This window comes from Phocoena sinus, chromosome 19 (genome assembly GCF_008692025.1).
Source record: "Phocoena sinus isolate mPhoSin1 chromosome 19, mPhoSin1.pri, whole genome shotgun sequence".
Lineage (NCBI taxonomy): Eukaryota > Metazoa > Chordata > Mammalia > Artiodactyla > Phocoenidae > Phocoena > Phocoena sinus.
In genome coordinates, this window is record NC_045781.1 from 55,313,000 (window position 1) to 55,330,717 (window position 17,718).

Sequence of the window (17,718 nt, forward strand, 5' to 3'; positions counted from 1 at the left end):
GTGCCCCGGTCTGGGAGGATCCCACATGCCACGGAGCCGCTGGGCCCGTGAGCCGTGGCTGCTGGGCCTGCGCATCCGGAACCTGTGCTCCGCAACCGGAGAGGCCACAACAGTGAGAGGCCTGCGTACAGCCAAAAAAAAAAAAAAAAAAAGTTCAACTGACCCACGTTTACAACTAAGAAGAAAACATACATTTCATTCAATAAACACAGCAAACTTGAAATCTGCTTTTGTTCTGTCTGGTGACCAGTTCAGGGCACAGAAGGGATGATACCGTGGGAGAGGCAAAGGAGATGGAGATTAAGAGGGGGAGGAAGGGTGCCGGGGAGCGGGGCGCGGACCCAGGGGAGCGCGTGGGTCCAGCCTGGGCCTCCTGTGCAGACGGTGCTGACAGTGAACTCAACTTAACACTAGCCCCCGGTCTCTACAGGGAACGGCCGGTCATCATTTCTCTTCTGGAAACAGTTTACTCCGAGCTCTGAAGGCCTCAGTGTCTTCGTTTAGACCTTCCTTTTGGGTGTAGGGAGCTGTCCACCTACTCGGCCTGTTCACTGCTCATGGCAGGCATGTCGCCTTCTCAGGCACCCCATTAGGTCCCTGTGCCTGAGGCCGTCCTCTGAAGCCCATTTTGAGTGCTTCCCTTTTGAAACCAAGTCTGTTTCAGTGTTTTTGTCCTGTTAGTCCTAATGGTGACAGTAGGTAATACGATTCAAAGGGAAAATAAAAGGCACTGTGGAAAGAATAGAATGAATGGGCAGCGGCAGCCACAGCAAGACACCCTCACAGGGTCCGGCTAGTGCATCCTTCAGCCTGTCCTTGCCCTGGGCTGGATGGGTGACCGCAGCTGATGGTGTGAGCACAGCCAGCGGCTGGGCTCTCAGGTCTGACCTCCTGGCCCACTGAGCAGGTGACCCCCGGGTCTTTACACGCCCCCAGCGCTGACACCCCAAGCAGGTTTGCAGCCGGTGGAGCAGGAAAGGGTGGGCCAGGCCCCCCCTGCCCACTTTGCACAGAACTGCTGTCTGCGTCTGGGTGGTTTGGAAAATATTGTGGAAAAGAATCGAGTGGCTCCCACGAGTCTGCACGTTCACAAGGTTTGTGTTTGATTGAAGCGCCCACAACCAAACCCTGGAATTTCACTTGAATAAAAAGTGATGCGTTGACGAAAACGCCTTGTCCTACTTAAGTGGGGGCTGTGGCGAGGGCGGTGATATCACAGTGGAGGGGACCCAGGCTGGGCCCGGCAGTGCCGGGCCTCGAGCTGTGACTTGCACGTGGCCAGGCACTCAGGTCGAAATGGACAGCTCAGGAGCCGTTTGCATGTTTATTTACCTGTGTAAACGTGTAGAGCACTTCCAGGGCCCCAGGGCCCCCAAGCTCCCTAAGGGTCACCAGTACCTGACGTCCGTCATACATCACTTCTCACCTCACCCTCGGCACCGTGGACACCTGCGTGTGGCCAGCTGTCCTGTGCGTTGTGGGATGTGAGCATCCTGGCCTCACCCACTGGATACCAGTTGCACTCCCCCTCCAGTTGTGACAACCAAAAACATCACCAGACATGGCCGAATGTCCCCTGGGGACCCAAATCACCTCTAGGTGAGAGCCACTGCCGTAGCGAATTTGACCGCTTAGGACTTCATAGAAACAGCATCATAAAACATGTACTCCAAAAACAACAAACAAAAAGAACCCATGTACTCCGCACCTTCTTTCACCCAAGATAATCTGCAGTTATAATCGTCCCGTAGCAGCGTTAGCACAATCCCTTTGTGTTGAAATCCGCAGGGGGCCGGGGCCGGGGCCGGCTGCGGCCGGGGCCAGGGTCAGGGTGGGAGGCAGATTTAAGCTCGCAGAAATATATGCAGGGTGTGCCAGTTACTAAAGTATCAGTGTATCCACTGGTAAATGATCCTCAAAATGATAAACTCTCATAGTCCAGATAGAAAACCCTTTTATTCCTGGTTACTGGTGATTGAATGGTCACCTGATAAGCAAATGCCAGGGTAACCAGGTGACATTGAGTTTTCGCACAGCATCTTAATCCTCGCCAAAATCTTAGGAAGGGGGCCGGCTAGTCCCGTTGTTAAACGAGGAAACAAGCTTAGCTAGTGGTGGTTTGCAGTCGCTGCGTTCCGTCCACCGTGGAGCGCCTCCTGTCAGTGCGCCTTGGAGAGATGGTCAGAAAGCAGTGTCCCTGTCCTCTGGAGGAAGTTTGCTGAGTGACAGTGCCGGGATCCTGCTTTCTGGTCCCCGGGCCAGCTCACCCTGCTGCCCACAGGAGGGCGACCAGTGCATCTTGGTGGCTCCAAGCTTTAGTGGAGGGGCCAACGGCTGGTTAATCACACAGCCCTGCCCCTTCATCTCACCCATGCATTTGCCACCTTGAAAGCCAATTCCGAAAGCCCAGTGCAAAACAAAAACAGAACAACCCCCTTCCCCAGAAAACCTGAAAGCAAATACCTTCATCCGAACCTCACCCAGTGCTCGTCTCTGTAGGTACCTGCCCCCAGTCTATTTGTGTATTCCAGTTTTTCTACACCGGGCATTTTTTACTTTGTAAGTTTAGAAATATTTTCTCCTCTGTGTCTCCAAGCCTGTGTTGCCAGACCAGGTAGCTGCTGTAGCCACCCCTCCCATCCCCTACTTCTCGAAGACCAAGGGTCCGGGGTTCTCTAAGTTCTGAAGTTTGGCCATGTTGCAATGCCAGAGGCTTATCTTGATTCCAGTAATTAGAGAAACACATCTGTCAAACCAGTACCCTCTTGGAATTCAGGCACTGGTTTGAGAATTAATACGAAATTCAGTTGAGTGCATTCGAATGCAAGCATCGAAGTCCACGTTTGAATACATACAGAGCACAAGTTGTCTGGGCACCGCGGGCCGTTCTGTTGGGATGAGTTCAGCACAAACAAATCCTCAATCTGAGGGTTAAACTCTTATGTAAATGCTTATGGGTTTACAACTTTCGGGGGAAATAATGCCTGGGAAAATGTCTTTGGGGTTTCATCAAACACTTGGAAAGTAATCTGAGAACATTTTTCCAAACCCCAGGTAGTTCCAACCCGGTCCTAATTGATAATAACTGTGTCTACGCGGCCCTTCTCTGTCCATTCTCAGTACCGTAAATGCCAAGGAGACCTCTGCGCTGAGAATTTATGCTGGTGCCAGTGGGGTCTGGGGATCAGGCAGCTCTGGCCAGTCTGTCTCCACCATCACAAAACAGCCTCCCCCTCCTCCAGAAATGCTCGTAACTATTATGAGAATCAGATCCTGGGTTAATTTTAAGTGAATTGAATTCATTCATGAGACCATTATTTGGTACCGACTCAGTGCTAGGTTTTTCTTCTTGTTGCAGGCAGCTCATAAATGAAATGAGGCGAGAAGTTTGACAGCTCCCGTCTTGAAGGGTTCACAGGTAGTGGGAGAAAGCAGGACCTAGGCAGTGGGGTGGAGAAAGCAGTGAGTGCTGGTCACAGAACGGGAGTTGGGGCCTGGGAGAGCTCAGAGGAGGGGCTGTCTGGGCAATGTGAGTTCAACCCTAGTCTTATTGTAGATGTCTTTTACCAGATTAAGGAAGTTCCTTTCTACTCTGAGTTTTTGAGCGTTTTTAATCAGGCCTGGGTGTTGAATTCTGTCAAATGTTTTTTTCTACACCAATTCATATGGTTCTGTGTTTTTTCTTCTTTAGTTTATTAATGTGATGGAGTGTGTTGATTGGTTTTTTAATACTCCACCAGCCTGCATTCCTGGGATAAATACCATTTGGTCATGGTGTAGTGTATTTTTTATACATTGCTGGACTCTATTTGCTAATATTTGTTGAAGGTTTTTGTGTCTGTGTTTGTGATGCCACTGGTCCATGCACATTTCTTGTATTGTCTTTGTACGGTTTGGGTGTCAGAATAGTACTGGCCTCTTAAAATGAATTGGTGAGTGTTCCCTCCTTGTGTAGGACTGGTATTATTTCTACTTGAAACGTTTGGTAGTTTTCACTAGTAAAACTATCTGGGCCTAAAGATTTCTTTTTTGGAAAGTTTTAAACTACAAGTTCAATTACTTTAATCCATACAGGACTCCTGGATAATCTCTTTCATCTTGGGTGAGTTTTGGTCATCTGTGGCTTTTCAGGAATAGTTCTAATTCATCTAAGTTGTTGAGTTTAAGTGCAAAGAGATGCTCAGGGTGTTCTCTCATTATCCTGTTAGTGTCTCTGTTGTCTATCTATGGTGTTAACTCCTTTTTATTCCGAATATTGGCCATTTGTGTGTGTCTGTCTGTCTCTCTCTCTTTTGTCAGCCTTGTTAGAGATTTGTCAAATTTTACTGGCCTTTTAAAAGTTTTAGCTTTTGATTTCATTGATTTTCTCATTGGTTTTCTGTCACTGGTTTCAGTGTCATTAATTTTTGCTTTTCGTCTTTATTATTTTGTTTCTTCTGCTTGCTTTGGGTTTATTTTGCTCTTGTTTTCCCAGTTTCTTAGGGTGGGAGCTTAAATGGTGGATTTGAGATCTTTATTATATTTTTCCTAGTATTTTCTAATGCTATAAATTTCCCTCTAAAGATGGCTTTAGTTACATCCCACCAATTTTGATACTTTGTATTTTCATTTTCAGTTCAAAACATTTTCTAATATGTCTTGAGAGTTCCATGTGTGTGCAGCACAGAGATGAGCCTGGGAGTTCCTCTGCCACTTCATGGGTCACTTTCTTGAGTTCCCTCCTCCTCCCACCTCCCCAGACTCCGGTTCTCCTTCCCCCTCCCATGGCCACAGAGCCTGGGCCTTAGTTCTTGGCTCTGCCATGCTCTTCCTGCCCCTGTCTGCCTCCAGGACCAAATGGCAAGAAAGAGGTCAGAGTGAGGGAAAAGCCACGGGGGTGCCCCCGCATTCTTGGGACCACAGTTTTTCTGATTAGAGAGAAGCTTTTCAGATTTTGAAGTTCCAGGTGCCTGCCCAACCGCCTCCCTGCCGCAGACTCCCTGGGGGCCGGGACAGGAGACAACGGGGGGGGGGGGGGGGGGGCGGAAACAGAACAAAGGGAGAATAACTCAGGGCACTCCCCACTCTCTCTAACTCTTCCCTTTGCTGTTGCCCAGTGCAGAAACAGAAGGGTTCTCTCGGAGCTCTCTCTGCCCTGCCTGGTGCGCGGTTCCCTCCCAGCGCCTATGAGCTCAGGCCAGGAGATACCAGGAGAAGCGTGGAAACTCACCGCCGCCCCAGGATGCCTTGCGTTCTAGCTCTTCCCCCCGTTTGTCTGCCTCTGTTTACTTCTGAGTTGATTTCAGTGGGAGAGGCAGGAGGGACAGTGCTGGTGCATCCTGACAGCACCAGACCTCCATGGTTTTATTTTTAATGATGATAATCACTGTGGGAGCCCATGGCAGCTGAGGGTGTCAAGGAACTCAGCACGTCCTGGCATCGCAGGGACCCAGAAGTCAATCAGGTTTAAGCTTAGAAGCCTTTTTCCTCTACAATAGTGTAAGGTTCACCCTGAATTCAACTCTCCTGGGCGCGTGTGCGTCCATCTCCATCCCGATTGTATGTGTTGAGCTGATTTTCGTTCTGCTTTTCGTTGGAAAAGTGGAGAAGGTCAGAGGGGATTGGGTTCTTAGGGAGCTGGCTGAGGCCTGTCATGTTACAGATGGAGAAACTAAGCCACAGAGAGGACAGGTGTGGCAGAGTGAGGGTCCTACCTGGTCTCTGCGTCCCGGGCCCAGGCTCTGACACCACTGGAGGGTGCTTGCGGTCTCGGCTAACAGAGCACGATGCATCTAGGCAGTGGAACACTTGGGTCAAACGCACGTGGCACAGAGTCTGTATTTTAAATACTAATTATAAGAGCTATCACTTAGTAAGCGCTTAATGCGTCCTGACCAATATGCACTTCATAATCCTCTCATTTATCTCCACAGCGGCTCTTGGAGGTAGATCATGCTTACTATCCTCGTTCACAGAGGGGAGTGAGGGCCAGAGAAGGCAAGTGATTTTCTCAAGGGCACACAGCAAGGAAGCACTATGGCAGGGATTCAAACCCAGGCCCATTTTTATGGTGCCTCTTAGCCAGGATAAACTAAAAAATCAAATTCTGAAGACACGTCTTCCCGGTAAACACAGCGGGCTGGATGGCTCATCCTTCAAGGACATACTTTTGTAATTTCAGCGTTCTGCTGGTCACAACCTTTCTGATTCATAACCGGCGGATCAGCCCCTGTGTCACAGAGACCTCGTAAATAGCTAAGTCGTTAACCTCTCAGATGAGTTTTGTTTCCTGGCAGGAAATATTGGCAAAAGAAGAGTTATCCTTGAAGAGTTTGTACGTTGATGATGTTTTGTTTTGGTTAAGGATTCTGGGAGGCCAGAGCTGCCTTTCTGTGTGGAGAGCTGCCATTTCCCCGCCAGAGTTGGCGCCTTCTGCGGATGCAGCAAGATCCCGTCACTCACGGGAACTTTAGAACCTTCTCTTCCGCTGACCCATCCCTGTCCTGGTCAGCAAGACTGACTCAGCGGCCCGAGCCCCGACCCGTCCCCTAGGGCTTGCCAAGAGGTGGAAGTAGGAATTTCCCTGACTGCTCATTATTATTATTTTTTTTTGCGGTACGCGGGCCTCTCACTGCCGTGGCCTCTCCCATCGCGGAGCACAGGCTTCGGACGCACAGGCCCAGCGACCACGGCTCACGGGCACGGCCGCTCCGCGGCACGTGGGATCCTCTTGGACCGGGACGCGAACCCGCGTCCCCTGCATCGGCAGGCGGACTCCCAACCACTGCGCCACCAGGGAAGCCCCCTCCTCATTATTTTGATCAATCTCAGAAACAGGCCGCAAGTGGGGCTACCCTGGGACCCCATCCACGCACCAGAAGCACTTGATCCCCATCATTTGCGCCTGCGCCTGCACAGAGGCAGGAAGTGGACTTGTTTGCTGTTCTCAGTTAATAGGAAAGCAGCACCGTGCCTCCAGCTGCCCTCAGTCCATACTGAGGACAGACCAGGCGGCTCCAGGTGCGAACTGTTTGACAGGCACGTGTCTCCTCCACGTTCACCGGATGCCCAGCTCTTGCAGGTGCCTGGCAGGTCGTCGTACACTTGATGGTGCCTTAGAGGGTGGGGAAGCCCTCCCCCATCTGCTGTCCAAGATCCCTGGCAACAGGTGTTCCTTTGCGCCCTCTGTTCCTCCCCCCCTCCCTTCTCTCCTTGTTTTTTTCTTTCTCTTCCCTCCCTCACATTTCTTTCATTTGCCTGTTTTGCACATTTCCCCCTAAGGTAATACATGCTCACTGGAAACGTGTTTGTTAGTCATTGATCAGTAAGGAAAAAAATCCCAAACCTCTGTAATCTCAACATTCATATGTGTGAATATTTCTTTTTGGCCTTTTTATATTCACACACTCACACACACACTCTCACACACACACACGTATGTATATATATGTTTTTAGGCTTGTACCCTTATATGATGCTCTTTTTCTCTGTTTTTGCTTAGTATGTTTTAGAAGCATTCCCTCTTGTCATGGAAAACACCATTATTATTATTTTTTTTGGCGGTACGCGGGCCTCTCACTGTTGTGGCCTCTCCCATTGCGGAGCACAGGCTCCCGACGCGCAGGCTCAGCGGCCATGGCTCACGGGCCCAGCCGCTCCGCGGCATGTGGGATCTTCCCGGACCGGGGCATGAACCCGTGTCCCCTTCATCGGGAGGCGGACTCTCAACCACTGCGCCACCAGGGAAGCCCCACACCCATGATTTTTAATGGTCATTCTAGGGATTTCAATAGGCATCTTTAACTGATCACAACCTACGTAGTGTTCATATTGAATTACTCCAGGAGAATACAGGACCCTTGCGACAGTATAGTTTCATGTACCCCTCCCCCATACTAAATGCTACTGTAGCCACATATATCATCTCTATACACATTGTAAACCAACAACTCATTGTCATCCCATTTATCAACTTGTTCTTTTATGGATTGTGCTTTTGATATTGTATCTAAGAAATCACCTCCTAGCCCAAGGTCTCAGAGAGTTTCTCCTGTGTTTTCTTCTAGAAGTTTTATGATTTTAGGTTTTACATGTAGGTCTCTGATTTGATTGAGTTCATTTCTGTATATGGTACAAGGTATAGATCAAAGTTAATTTTATGCATTTAGATATTTAATTCTTCCAGCACCTTTCGTTGAAGGTGCTCGAAATCCTTTCCTCATCAAATTTGCCTTTGCACTTTCCCAGACAAAAAATTGACCATATGTGTGTGGGTCTTGCTTTCTGTTTTATGTTAACAATCTTGAATAGGAATGTAAACCTTCTAACTTTTTTCTTTTTTCAAATTTGTTCTGAGTATTTTATATTCTTTGTGTTTCCATGTGTATTTTAGGATCTGCTCGTTAATGTCTACCCAAAATAACTTGCTGTGATTATTATTTTTTGTTGTTGTTATATAAGTATTAGGTATACAGCATTATAGTTCAACATCTGTATATACTACAGAGTCGTCACCACCATGAGTCTAGTTACCACCCATCACCATACACTGGACCCCCTTCACCCTTTCTACCCACCCTCCAGCCCCTTTCCTCTCTGGTAACCACTAATCTGTTCTCTGTATCTATGAGTTTTTTTTTTTTAATTGAAGTATAGTTGATTTATAATGTGTTAATTTTAAGTGTACAGTCTGTGAGTTTTTGTTGGTTTTGCTTTGTTTTTTAGATTCCACATATGAGTGAAATCATATGGTATTCGTTTTTCTCTGACTTACTTCACTTAGCATAATACCCTCTAAATCCATCCATGTTGTTGCAAATGTCAGGATTTCATTCTTTTTTATGGCTGAGTAATATTCCATTGTATATATACACAGCATCTTTATCCATTCATCCATCAGTGGACATTTAGGTTGTTTCCATACCTTAGGCTATGGTAAATAATGCTGCAATGAACGTAAGGGTACAGGTGTCTTTTTTTTAATCTTTTCTTTTGTTAAAAATTTTTTTAAATTTATTTTTGGCTGTGTTGGGTCTTCGTTGCTGCATGCGGGCTTTCTCTAGTTGCGGTGAGTGGGGGCTACTCTTTGTTGCGGTGCATGTCTCATTGCAGTGGCTTCTCTTGTTGTGGAGCACGGGCTCTAGGTGCGCAGGCTTCAGTAGTTGTGGTGCATGGGCTCAGTAGTTGTGGCATGCAATCTCAGTAGTTGTGGCTTGTGGGCTCTAGAGTGCAGGCTCAGTAGTTGTGGTGCATGGGCTTAGTTGCTCTGCGGCGTGTGGGATCTTCCCGGACCAGGGCTTGAACCTGTGTCCCCTGCATTGGCAGGCGGATTCTTAACCACTGCGCCACCAGGAAAGTCCCCAGCACCTTGCTTTTTTTATACAGTCTGACAACCTCTGCCTTTTAATTGGCGTGTTGAGATCAGTTATGTTTAAAATAAATAACATCATTGGGTTAAAACCTGCCATCTTGCTCTTTGCTTTCCATTTGTCTTACCTTTTGTTACTTTTTTATCATTTTTTCTTCTCTTCTTTTAGATCAATTGCATAGCTTGTCTGATTCTAATTTACCTCTTTTATTTACTTGTAGATATTTAGAAAGTTAAAGTTTCATTAGGGATGTACAGAAAGTAGCCATTTTCCCTAAAATAATGAGACCAGTCATGAGACAATTAATTGGTTAAGGAAAAGGTCAATGATAATAAAAATGCATATTTGGGTTTGCCTCTGGTTACCAGTAGGAAACAGAGTAAACCTACCCCAGAAGCCAAGTGCCTTTTATTCCCCAAGCTCACAGGTGTGGTGTCTATGGTTTGAGTTGTCAAAGGAGCAAGATGGAGAGTTCTGGAAATTTGGGAGAAGTGAGGTGATGGCTAAAAGCCCAGCCCGCAGCAATGACGAGCTCACCTCGGCTCCCCTTTTCCCTGTGGTTTTCCTCCCTTCCCTTGTGCTAAGCGTCTCTCTGCAGAGCTGCGTGTTCCATGCTCCAAAATGTCCCTGGCCACAGCATACCTCTGACTAGTGTTTTCCAGTAATTGCGAAGTCCAGCAATTACTCTTGGGTTGGCTGGCGTGTCTCTCCAGTGCATCGGTTTTAGGGCATATTTTGGTGACGGGCGTGAGTGACAGCGCACCAGGCACCACACTCAGAGCTTTGTCTACCTCAGTTCATCTGCTCCTTCCAGCAGTACTGGGAGGTCCCCGCTGTCATTAGCCCCACTTTGTGGGTGATGAAACTGAGGCTCCAGCCCTTCCAGCAGAGGCTGGAATTCATGTCTGGGCTGTCCACCCATCAGAACCCATGCTCTGAAGCCCGGAGCTGTCCCCGAGAGGGCCCGTTGTGCTCGGATCTCCCATTTTTGTCTATTCTCCCCCACGGGTGAGATGAACAATAAAATGTTTAACAGGGCCTTCTGAAACATCTTCCCCTTAGGAATCAGCCCTGTGCTGGTGCTGAGCAGACAGAGGGAACGAGACATGGTCTTTGTCGTAGAGATGCTGTTGCTGGCGTCACCTGGCTTCCACAACTGCAGGTAGCTGGGGATGGGGGTGGGGATCACCTGATCTGTGCCAGGTTCCGCTGGGCTTGCCTCCAGGCGGCAGGTTGGATCCCGTTCCAGCTCCCACATCTTTGTTCTGTGCCCAGTCCCCCAAGTGTGGCCTGTTCTCCTTGTGGCCATCATAGAAGCCCTTTGAACAAAGAAAGTGGTCAAACATGGCTAAGTTCAAAGCCAGGAGATGGGGCGTAATCTCTGCCCACCAGCCACGCAAGCCCCCAGGCCATGGGGCCGCAGAACAGTCTTCCAGCCTCGTGACGAATCAGTAATTCAGTTGATTCCATTTACTTCATCCGTTTTGACAGGTGAGTAAAGTAAATTGCATGATAAATGCAAGAAAAGAGGAAGCACAAGGTGCCGCTGAGGAGGACAGTGGCCTAAGCACCGGTGACCTGCCAGCCGTCTGTCTTCACCGAGGAGGTAGCATTTGCGCTGGGTCGTGCGAGGCGGGAGCTCCCCAGGCGGAGGGGGTAGAGCATGTACCAAGGCCCAGGGGCACAGAAGGGCCCTGTGGGCTCAGCGGCAGGAGGCGGAGGCATGGGCGGCTGTGTGTGAGGGGAGGCGCGGGGAAGAGGGCGCAGGGCGGGAGGGGACCCCGGAAGGCAGCCAGGGACGAAGCTGGAGTGTCTTGGTCAGGCCTGAACGTTCAGATGACAGTTCTGGCCACAAAGTGGGGAAGAGAGGAGGCACAGCAATAATGACTATCGTTTACAGGTTTCTAAAGAAGTGCTGGGCACTTTGCGTTTAAACCTCACAACAACCTCATGGCATCTGTATTATTATTATTGGGGGGGGGGGTGTTAGCTTTTAATTTTTTATTTTTTGGCCGCTCTGCTCGGCGTGTGGGATCTTACTTCCCCGACCAGGGATGGAACTTGTGCCCCCTGCATTGGAAGCGCAGAGTCTTAACCACTGGACTACCAGGGAAGTCCCCTGTATTATTTTTTTTAGCATACAAATCAATGCGTTTTAACTTATTGTAAAGTCTTTCCTCACTGGCCAGGCTTGACGAGCCGGAGGCTTGAATGTGCTCACCTCTAGGGGAAGGGAAGGGTCATCTCTTAATGCACTGTGTGATCCCATTTACAGGACCTGCTGGAACAGGCAAAGCTGGGGGAGGTGGGAGGGGGGTGGGAGGTGAGGGAGGGCCCAGGGCTGACTGGGGAGGGGCACGAGGTGGTGGAAACCTTCTACCTGTGATTGTGGTTGTGCGGTATAGACGTTTGTTGGAACTGGTTGAGCTCTATTTGAAGTCGACCTCCTATAGGTTTGATTTTAAAACGCCTCTGCGTCCCCCTGCTGGTGGGTTTGGGTCAGTGTGGGCGCCGCTAGTCAGTAGAGGGGGATCATATGAGAACACGCAGATACCCCTTCCTCTTTCGTGTTTCGGGGTACCTGGCCTTTCCCCTTCTCAGCTGAGGCTTCTGTCTGCCTCTGGGGGAACAGGGATGCTTCAGGAGCTCAGCATGAGAGAGGAGTCGGAGTCTAGCTTTTAGAGTTCTTACTGAGATCAGAGGCCTGAAAATGGACACCGGTAAAGACAAAGGTTTTCTAAATCCCTTTAGCGCCCACTTATGCGTCAAGAGCCAGGCCTGTTATCACCAAAAATTCTACAAATAACAAATGCTGGTGAGGGTGTGGAGAAAAAGGAACCCTCCTACACTGTTTGTGGGAATTTAAGTTGGTGCAACCACTGTGGAGAACAGTATGGAGGTTCCTTAAAAAACTGAAAATAGAACTGCCATGTGATCCAGCAATCCCACTCTTGGGCATATAGCCAGAAAAGGTGAAAACTCTAATTCAAAAAGATACATGCGGGCTTCCCTGGCGGCTCAGTGGTTAAGAATCCGCCTGCCAATGCAGGGGATGTGGGTTCGAGCCCTGGTCTGGGAAGATCCCATATGTCGCAGAGCAACTAAGCCCGTGCGCCACAACTCCTGAGCCTGCATGCCACAACTCCTGAAGCCCGTGCGCCTAGAGCCCCTGCTGTGCAACAAGAGAAGCCACCACAATGAGAAGCCCGCGCACCGCAACGAAGAGTAGCCCCCACTCGCCACAACTAGAGAAAGCTTGTGTGCAGCAGCAAAGACCCAACACAACCAAAAATAAATTAAAAAAAAAAAAAAGATACATGCACCCCAGTGTTCATAGCAGCACTATTTACAGTAGCCAAGACATGGAAGCAACTTCAGTGTCCGTCGACAGATGAATAGATAAAGGAGATGTGGTACGTATATACAATGGAATACTACTCAGCCATAAAAAAGAATGAAATCATGCCATTTGCTGCAACATGGATGGATCTAGAGATTATCATACAAAGTGAAGTAAGCCAGACAAAGACAAATAGCATATGATATCACTTATATGTGGCATCTAATAAACGTGATACAAATGAACTTATTTACAAAACAGAAACAGACTCACAGGCATAGAAAACAAACTTATGGTTACCAAAGGGGAAAGGGTAGGGGGGAGGGATAAATTAGGAGCTTAGGGTTAGCAAAGACACGCTACTATATATAAAATAAACAAGAAGGACCTACTGTATAGCACAGGGAACTATACTCAATATTTTTTAATAACCTATAATCAAAAAGAATCTGAAAAACAGTATATATATAACTGAATCACTTTGCTGTACACCTGAAACTAACACAACATTGTAAATCAACTGTATTGCAATTAAAAAAAAAAACGCATTGAATTTGGCCTCCAAGCTGATTAGCAGCCATAGGGGAGTAAAATTCAGGGCTTCGTGAAAGGGGCATCCTTGCAACACACGAAGGTGGGAAATCCTTCGTTCCCAGCTCCAGCCGGGTGAGGGGGGAATGAGAAAGAAACGGGGGTGGCGAAGTGCCCTGGGATGTCCCCCTGGGTGCCCCCTCTGCCAGAGCTGAGGGAGGGAGGGAGATTAAGGGGGAGGCTGAAAGCAGAAGGGCTTAGAGCCACCCCCAGTGCGACGTGGAGGGGAGACCACCGTGCACCGGGCGAGCTCCAACATGGGGCAGCGCCGTGGGCCCAGGCTGCTGCAGTGACCTGGCTAGGAGGGAGTGGCCGGAGCTGAGCCCAAGCTTGCTGGAGTGTGTTGAAGGTGCCTGCTAAAAAGCTGTGTCCACGCGCCAACCCCCAGAATGGCGAGTGTGACCTTGTTTGGAGAAAGAGTCTGCAGATGTGATCAAGTGGTCTCTTGTAGCAGATCTCAAGATGAGATCATCCTGGATCACCCAGGTGGGCCCTCACTGCAACGACCAGTGTCCCTCTGAGAAGAGGAGAGGCTGTGTGAGGACGGAGGCAGAGGTTGGGGTGATGCAGCCACAGGAACGAACGCCTGAGCCCCCAGAAGCTGGAAAGGGCAGGAAGATATTTTGCCCACACTTTGATTTTAGACTTCTGGTCTCCAGAACTGCAAGAAAATGGATTCCTGTTGTCTTAAGCCCCCCTGTCTGTGGTCATTTGTTCTGGCAGCCCCAGGACACTAATCTTGGCTCCTGTGTCTCGTAAAAGGATCTGGGGGTTGGGTGGGTTCCCCTCCCCTCCCCCGAGAAAACCACAAAGACCCTAAACTTTCCTCCCACCCCAGGAGGCATCACAGGAAGGAGAGAGTCAAGGAAGAAGCAGCCATGAGAGGCTCTGGGTGGCGCATCTCAGATTAGTGACCTGAGACTTTTCGAATGAGCAGAGATGCTCTCAAGTGAGAGAAACTGAGATACTGCTTATTGTCAAGTCCGAGTACCACTTCCCACATCACCTCCAACCACCCCGTTTTAGAAAATAGAGACATACCTCTGAGCCCATGTGTGAGCGTAGCTGTCTGTCCCACAGGGATGAGAAGTGCACGGAGGAGCAGGACAGCGAGGGGAGATGCCGAGGATGCCTGGAGTCTCTGCCCGCGGTCTCAGCCACGGTTACGTCCAGTCTGGTCCGAGCTTCTGCGGGCGTCCTGGGGCTCCCCCAGTGGTGGAGGGTGGCTGCTGCCCACGGGGATGAAGGCTGAGCCTGGCCCCTGTCCGACTTTTGCATCTGGAAAGTGTTACTTGATTGCTTGAAAAATAACCAGGCGAACCCGGGTCATTTCCGGTGAAGAGGCTCTAAAGCGGCACCTCTGGAGCCAGCTGACTCAGGGCTGAGCCGAGTGCTGTGTTGTGCGAGCCGCGCTGCCTGGAAGCCGTTCCCTGCGTTGCAGCTGACTCACAGTTGTTTCCCCTTTGAGGGGCAGCACGGGAGCCCGTGGCCCAGCTTCATGACTGCCCGGATGCCCTTTTGCAGTCACAGCGAATCATGGATCAGTGTTAGTGTCCTCTGGCTGCTGTAATAAGTGAACCAAACCTTAGAGACTTAAAACAGCATATAAATCAACATAAAGCTATGGTCTTGCAGGCCTGCAGGTCAGAAGACCAAAATGGGTCTCACTGGACTACAGTCAGGGTGTAGCAGGGCTGGTTCCCTCTGGAGGTTCCAGGAGAGAATCTCTTTCCTGGCCTCTTCCTGCTTCTAGAGGCGCCTGAATCCCTTGGCTCGTGGCCCCTCCTCCAGCCTCAGAGTGCACCCCTCCAGCCTCTGCTTCTGCATCACACCTCCTCCTCCTCCGACTCTGACCCCCACCTCCCTTTTCTTTTTTTTTCCTGTTGAATTTTTCTATTTCTGTTCGGTAACAATACCATAAAAATAATACCTTGAGATTTTTATATAATTTCTTTCTTCCGTGAACACATTTATCCTCACAACATCCCTGTGAGGTAGGGAGAAATCAGGTAGTCTTTTTGCTAATTTCAGGAAGGGAAACTGACTCACACAGAGGTTAAATCACTTGCCTGGGACACAACACCAGCAGAGTAAAGTCGGGCAAGTGGGAATGCCAGGGTGAATCACTGCTGAACTTAGGAACCAAAACATTTTCAGATGTGGGAACATTTGGCATAGATTCCAGAAAACTAGAAATGAACTACTTCCCAGTGTTAAAGATTAGAATATTCGTTTTTCTTTTAAAAGTGATATTAGAGGATTACTTCCTGAGTTTTCCATTCTTACACTGAGAAACAATAATAAGTACTAATAAGGAAAAAGAGCTATGACTTCACCATTAGCGTAATGAAAATAAGATTCACCTATAAATTTTTTTTTTTTTTTTTTTTGCGGTACGTGGGCCTCTCACTGCTGTGGCCTCTCCCGTTGCGGAGCACAGGCTCCGGACGCGCAGGCTCAGCGGCCATGGCTCACGGGCCCAGCCGCTCCGCGGCATGTGGGATCTTCCCGGACCGGGGCACGAACCCTTGTCCCCTGCATCGGCAGGTGGACTCCCAACCACTGCGCCACCAGGGAAGCCCACCTATAAATAATTTGAAGTGACTGTTAAAAATAATGACAGAAGTCCTAGAAAACTGAACTAGCATCAAGGAACCTAATCGTACTGTGAAGTGAAAAAAAGCAAACAGACAAAAAAATAAACAGATAAAAACTTACGGAAGATCTTCACTATCTGAAAAAGGAAGAGAAAAGATGGGTGGATGGTAGGGGCAGAGTATCTCTGACAGACTAATTTGTCACATAGTGACACAAATTTTCTTTAATTGGAGACCAGACATGTTTTGCTCTGCCAGGGCTGCTGCTAAAAAGGCCATAGGTTGCAACAGAGAGACCTCAAATGCTGTCTTCCCTAGATGCCCAGTGAGGTTTCCAGTGTTCCCAGCCCCTGTCAGCCTGGTTGCCACGTTCTGTTAAAAGTTTGAATCCCCTTGGAAATTCCCATGATTGTTTGGACCAGACTCCATGGTAGATGTACCTTGTGCATTTGGCATCATTCCTGGTGGTGGCTCTATCATGCTTTGCTGTCCTGAAGCTACTCTTTGGGCAAATCCAAGCTTGAGCCAGTGCAGCCCAGTCAGTCCGGCTGGGATCCTCCTGGTGCTGGAGTGACTGCATCCATTGTTGCTGATGCAAGGGCCATTGCTGCCAAGGCTGTCCTCCTTGGATCCACATCCTGACTTTTAAAGTATATCTGACTTTCTCAGAGGTTCACCTTCTGTTTAGAATTTAGCTTGATTCACAACTACAGCTTGGAGGCATGGCAGCAAGATTACTTATGCCCCACTCTGGTTCCGGAACACCGTGTCGCCACTGTTCCTATAATACCCCGCCTCCCTCTTGTAAGGACGCTTGTGATCACGCTGGACCCACAGGATAATTCAGGATAATGTCCTCATTTCCAGATCCTTAATCACATTAACAAAGTCTCTTTTACAATGTGTAGTGGGTTGACTAGCGTTCCCCCAAATTTCATCTCCACCCAGCCCGTAGAGTGTGATCTTATTTGGAAATAGGGTCTTTGCACATGTAATCAGTTGGAACCCACTGGAATAGGGTGGGTCCTCATCCAGTCACCGGTGTCTTCGTAAAAAGAGGGAAATTTGGACACAGAGGCACAGGGAAGATGGCCGTGTGACCATGGAGTCAGATTGGAGGGACGCAGAGCCTAGGAACCCCAACTTGTGACCAGCGGAAGCTACCAGAGGCGTGGAACCCATCCTCTCCCAGAGCCTCGGAGGGAGCAAGGCCCTGCTGACACCTGGATTTTGGACTTCCGGCCTCCAGAACCGTGAGAGCATAAGTTTCTGTTGTTTTAAGCCTTCCCATTTGGGGTCCTTTGTAGTAGCCCTAAGAGGCTAACGCATCATATAAATCACATTGACGGGCTTCAGGAATCAGGATGTGCACATCTTGGGGGGCCATTATTCAGCCTGTTACAGAGCCTTGGAGTTGCGGAGAAACCTCCATGCTGGGGAGGAGCTGAGTTGCTGGAGACTGCAGTTAACCCAGGTATGAAGTCTAGGTTTGCTACCATGGGCTTTAGCGCAAGTGACGCCATTTCGGGCCTGCAGTTTTTTGTTTTTTTTTGCGGTACGCGGGCCTCACCTCTGTGGCCTCTCCTGTTGCGGAGTGCAGGCTCAGCGGCCATGGCTCATGGGCCCAGCCGCTCCACGGCATGTGGGATCCTCCTGGACTGGGGCACGAACCTGTGTCCCCTGCATCAGCAGGCGGACTCTCAACCACTGCGCCACCAGGGAAGCCCTGTGGTTTTCTTTTCAAAAGACTTCAACATGCAGATTTGGGGGGCAGGGTACACAGTTCAGCCTATAAGAGAAATACAAAATATTCCCTGGGATTCTTCCCTGGGAAAGTTGGCTG

At 49.2% G+C, this 17,718-nt stretch overlaps 1 protein-coding gene and 1 pseudogene across 1 annotated transcript in view; one reads left to right on the plus strand and one right to left on the minus strand.

The window, feature by feature from the left end:
* USP10 (ubiquitin specific peptidase 10) overlaps positions 1-12,633 on the plus strand; it is an 88,100-nt gene extending 75,467 nt beyond the window's left edge. Inside the window, exons 14-15 of the mRNA XM_032612448.1 lie at positions 10,410-10,509; positions 10,839-12,633. Coding sequence (XP_032468339.1) covers positions 10,410-10,509; positions 10,839-10,842 — 104 coding nt within the window. The 3' untranslated portion in view covers positions 10,843-12,633. The remainder of the gene's footprint in view (positions 1-10,409; positions 10,510-10,838) is intronic.
* A 3,595-nt stretch (positions 12,634-16,228) lies between these two features.
* On the minus strand, positions 16,229-16,679 carry LOC116743677 (annotated as a pseudogene).
* Positions 16,680-17,718: the final 1,039 nt, after the last annotated feature.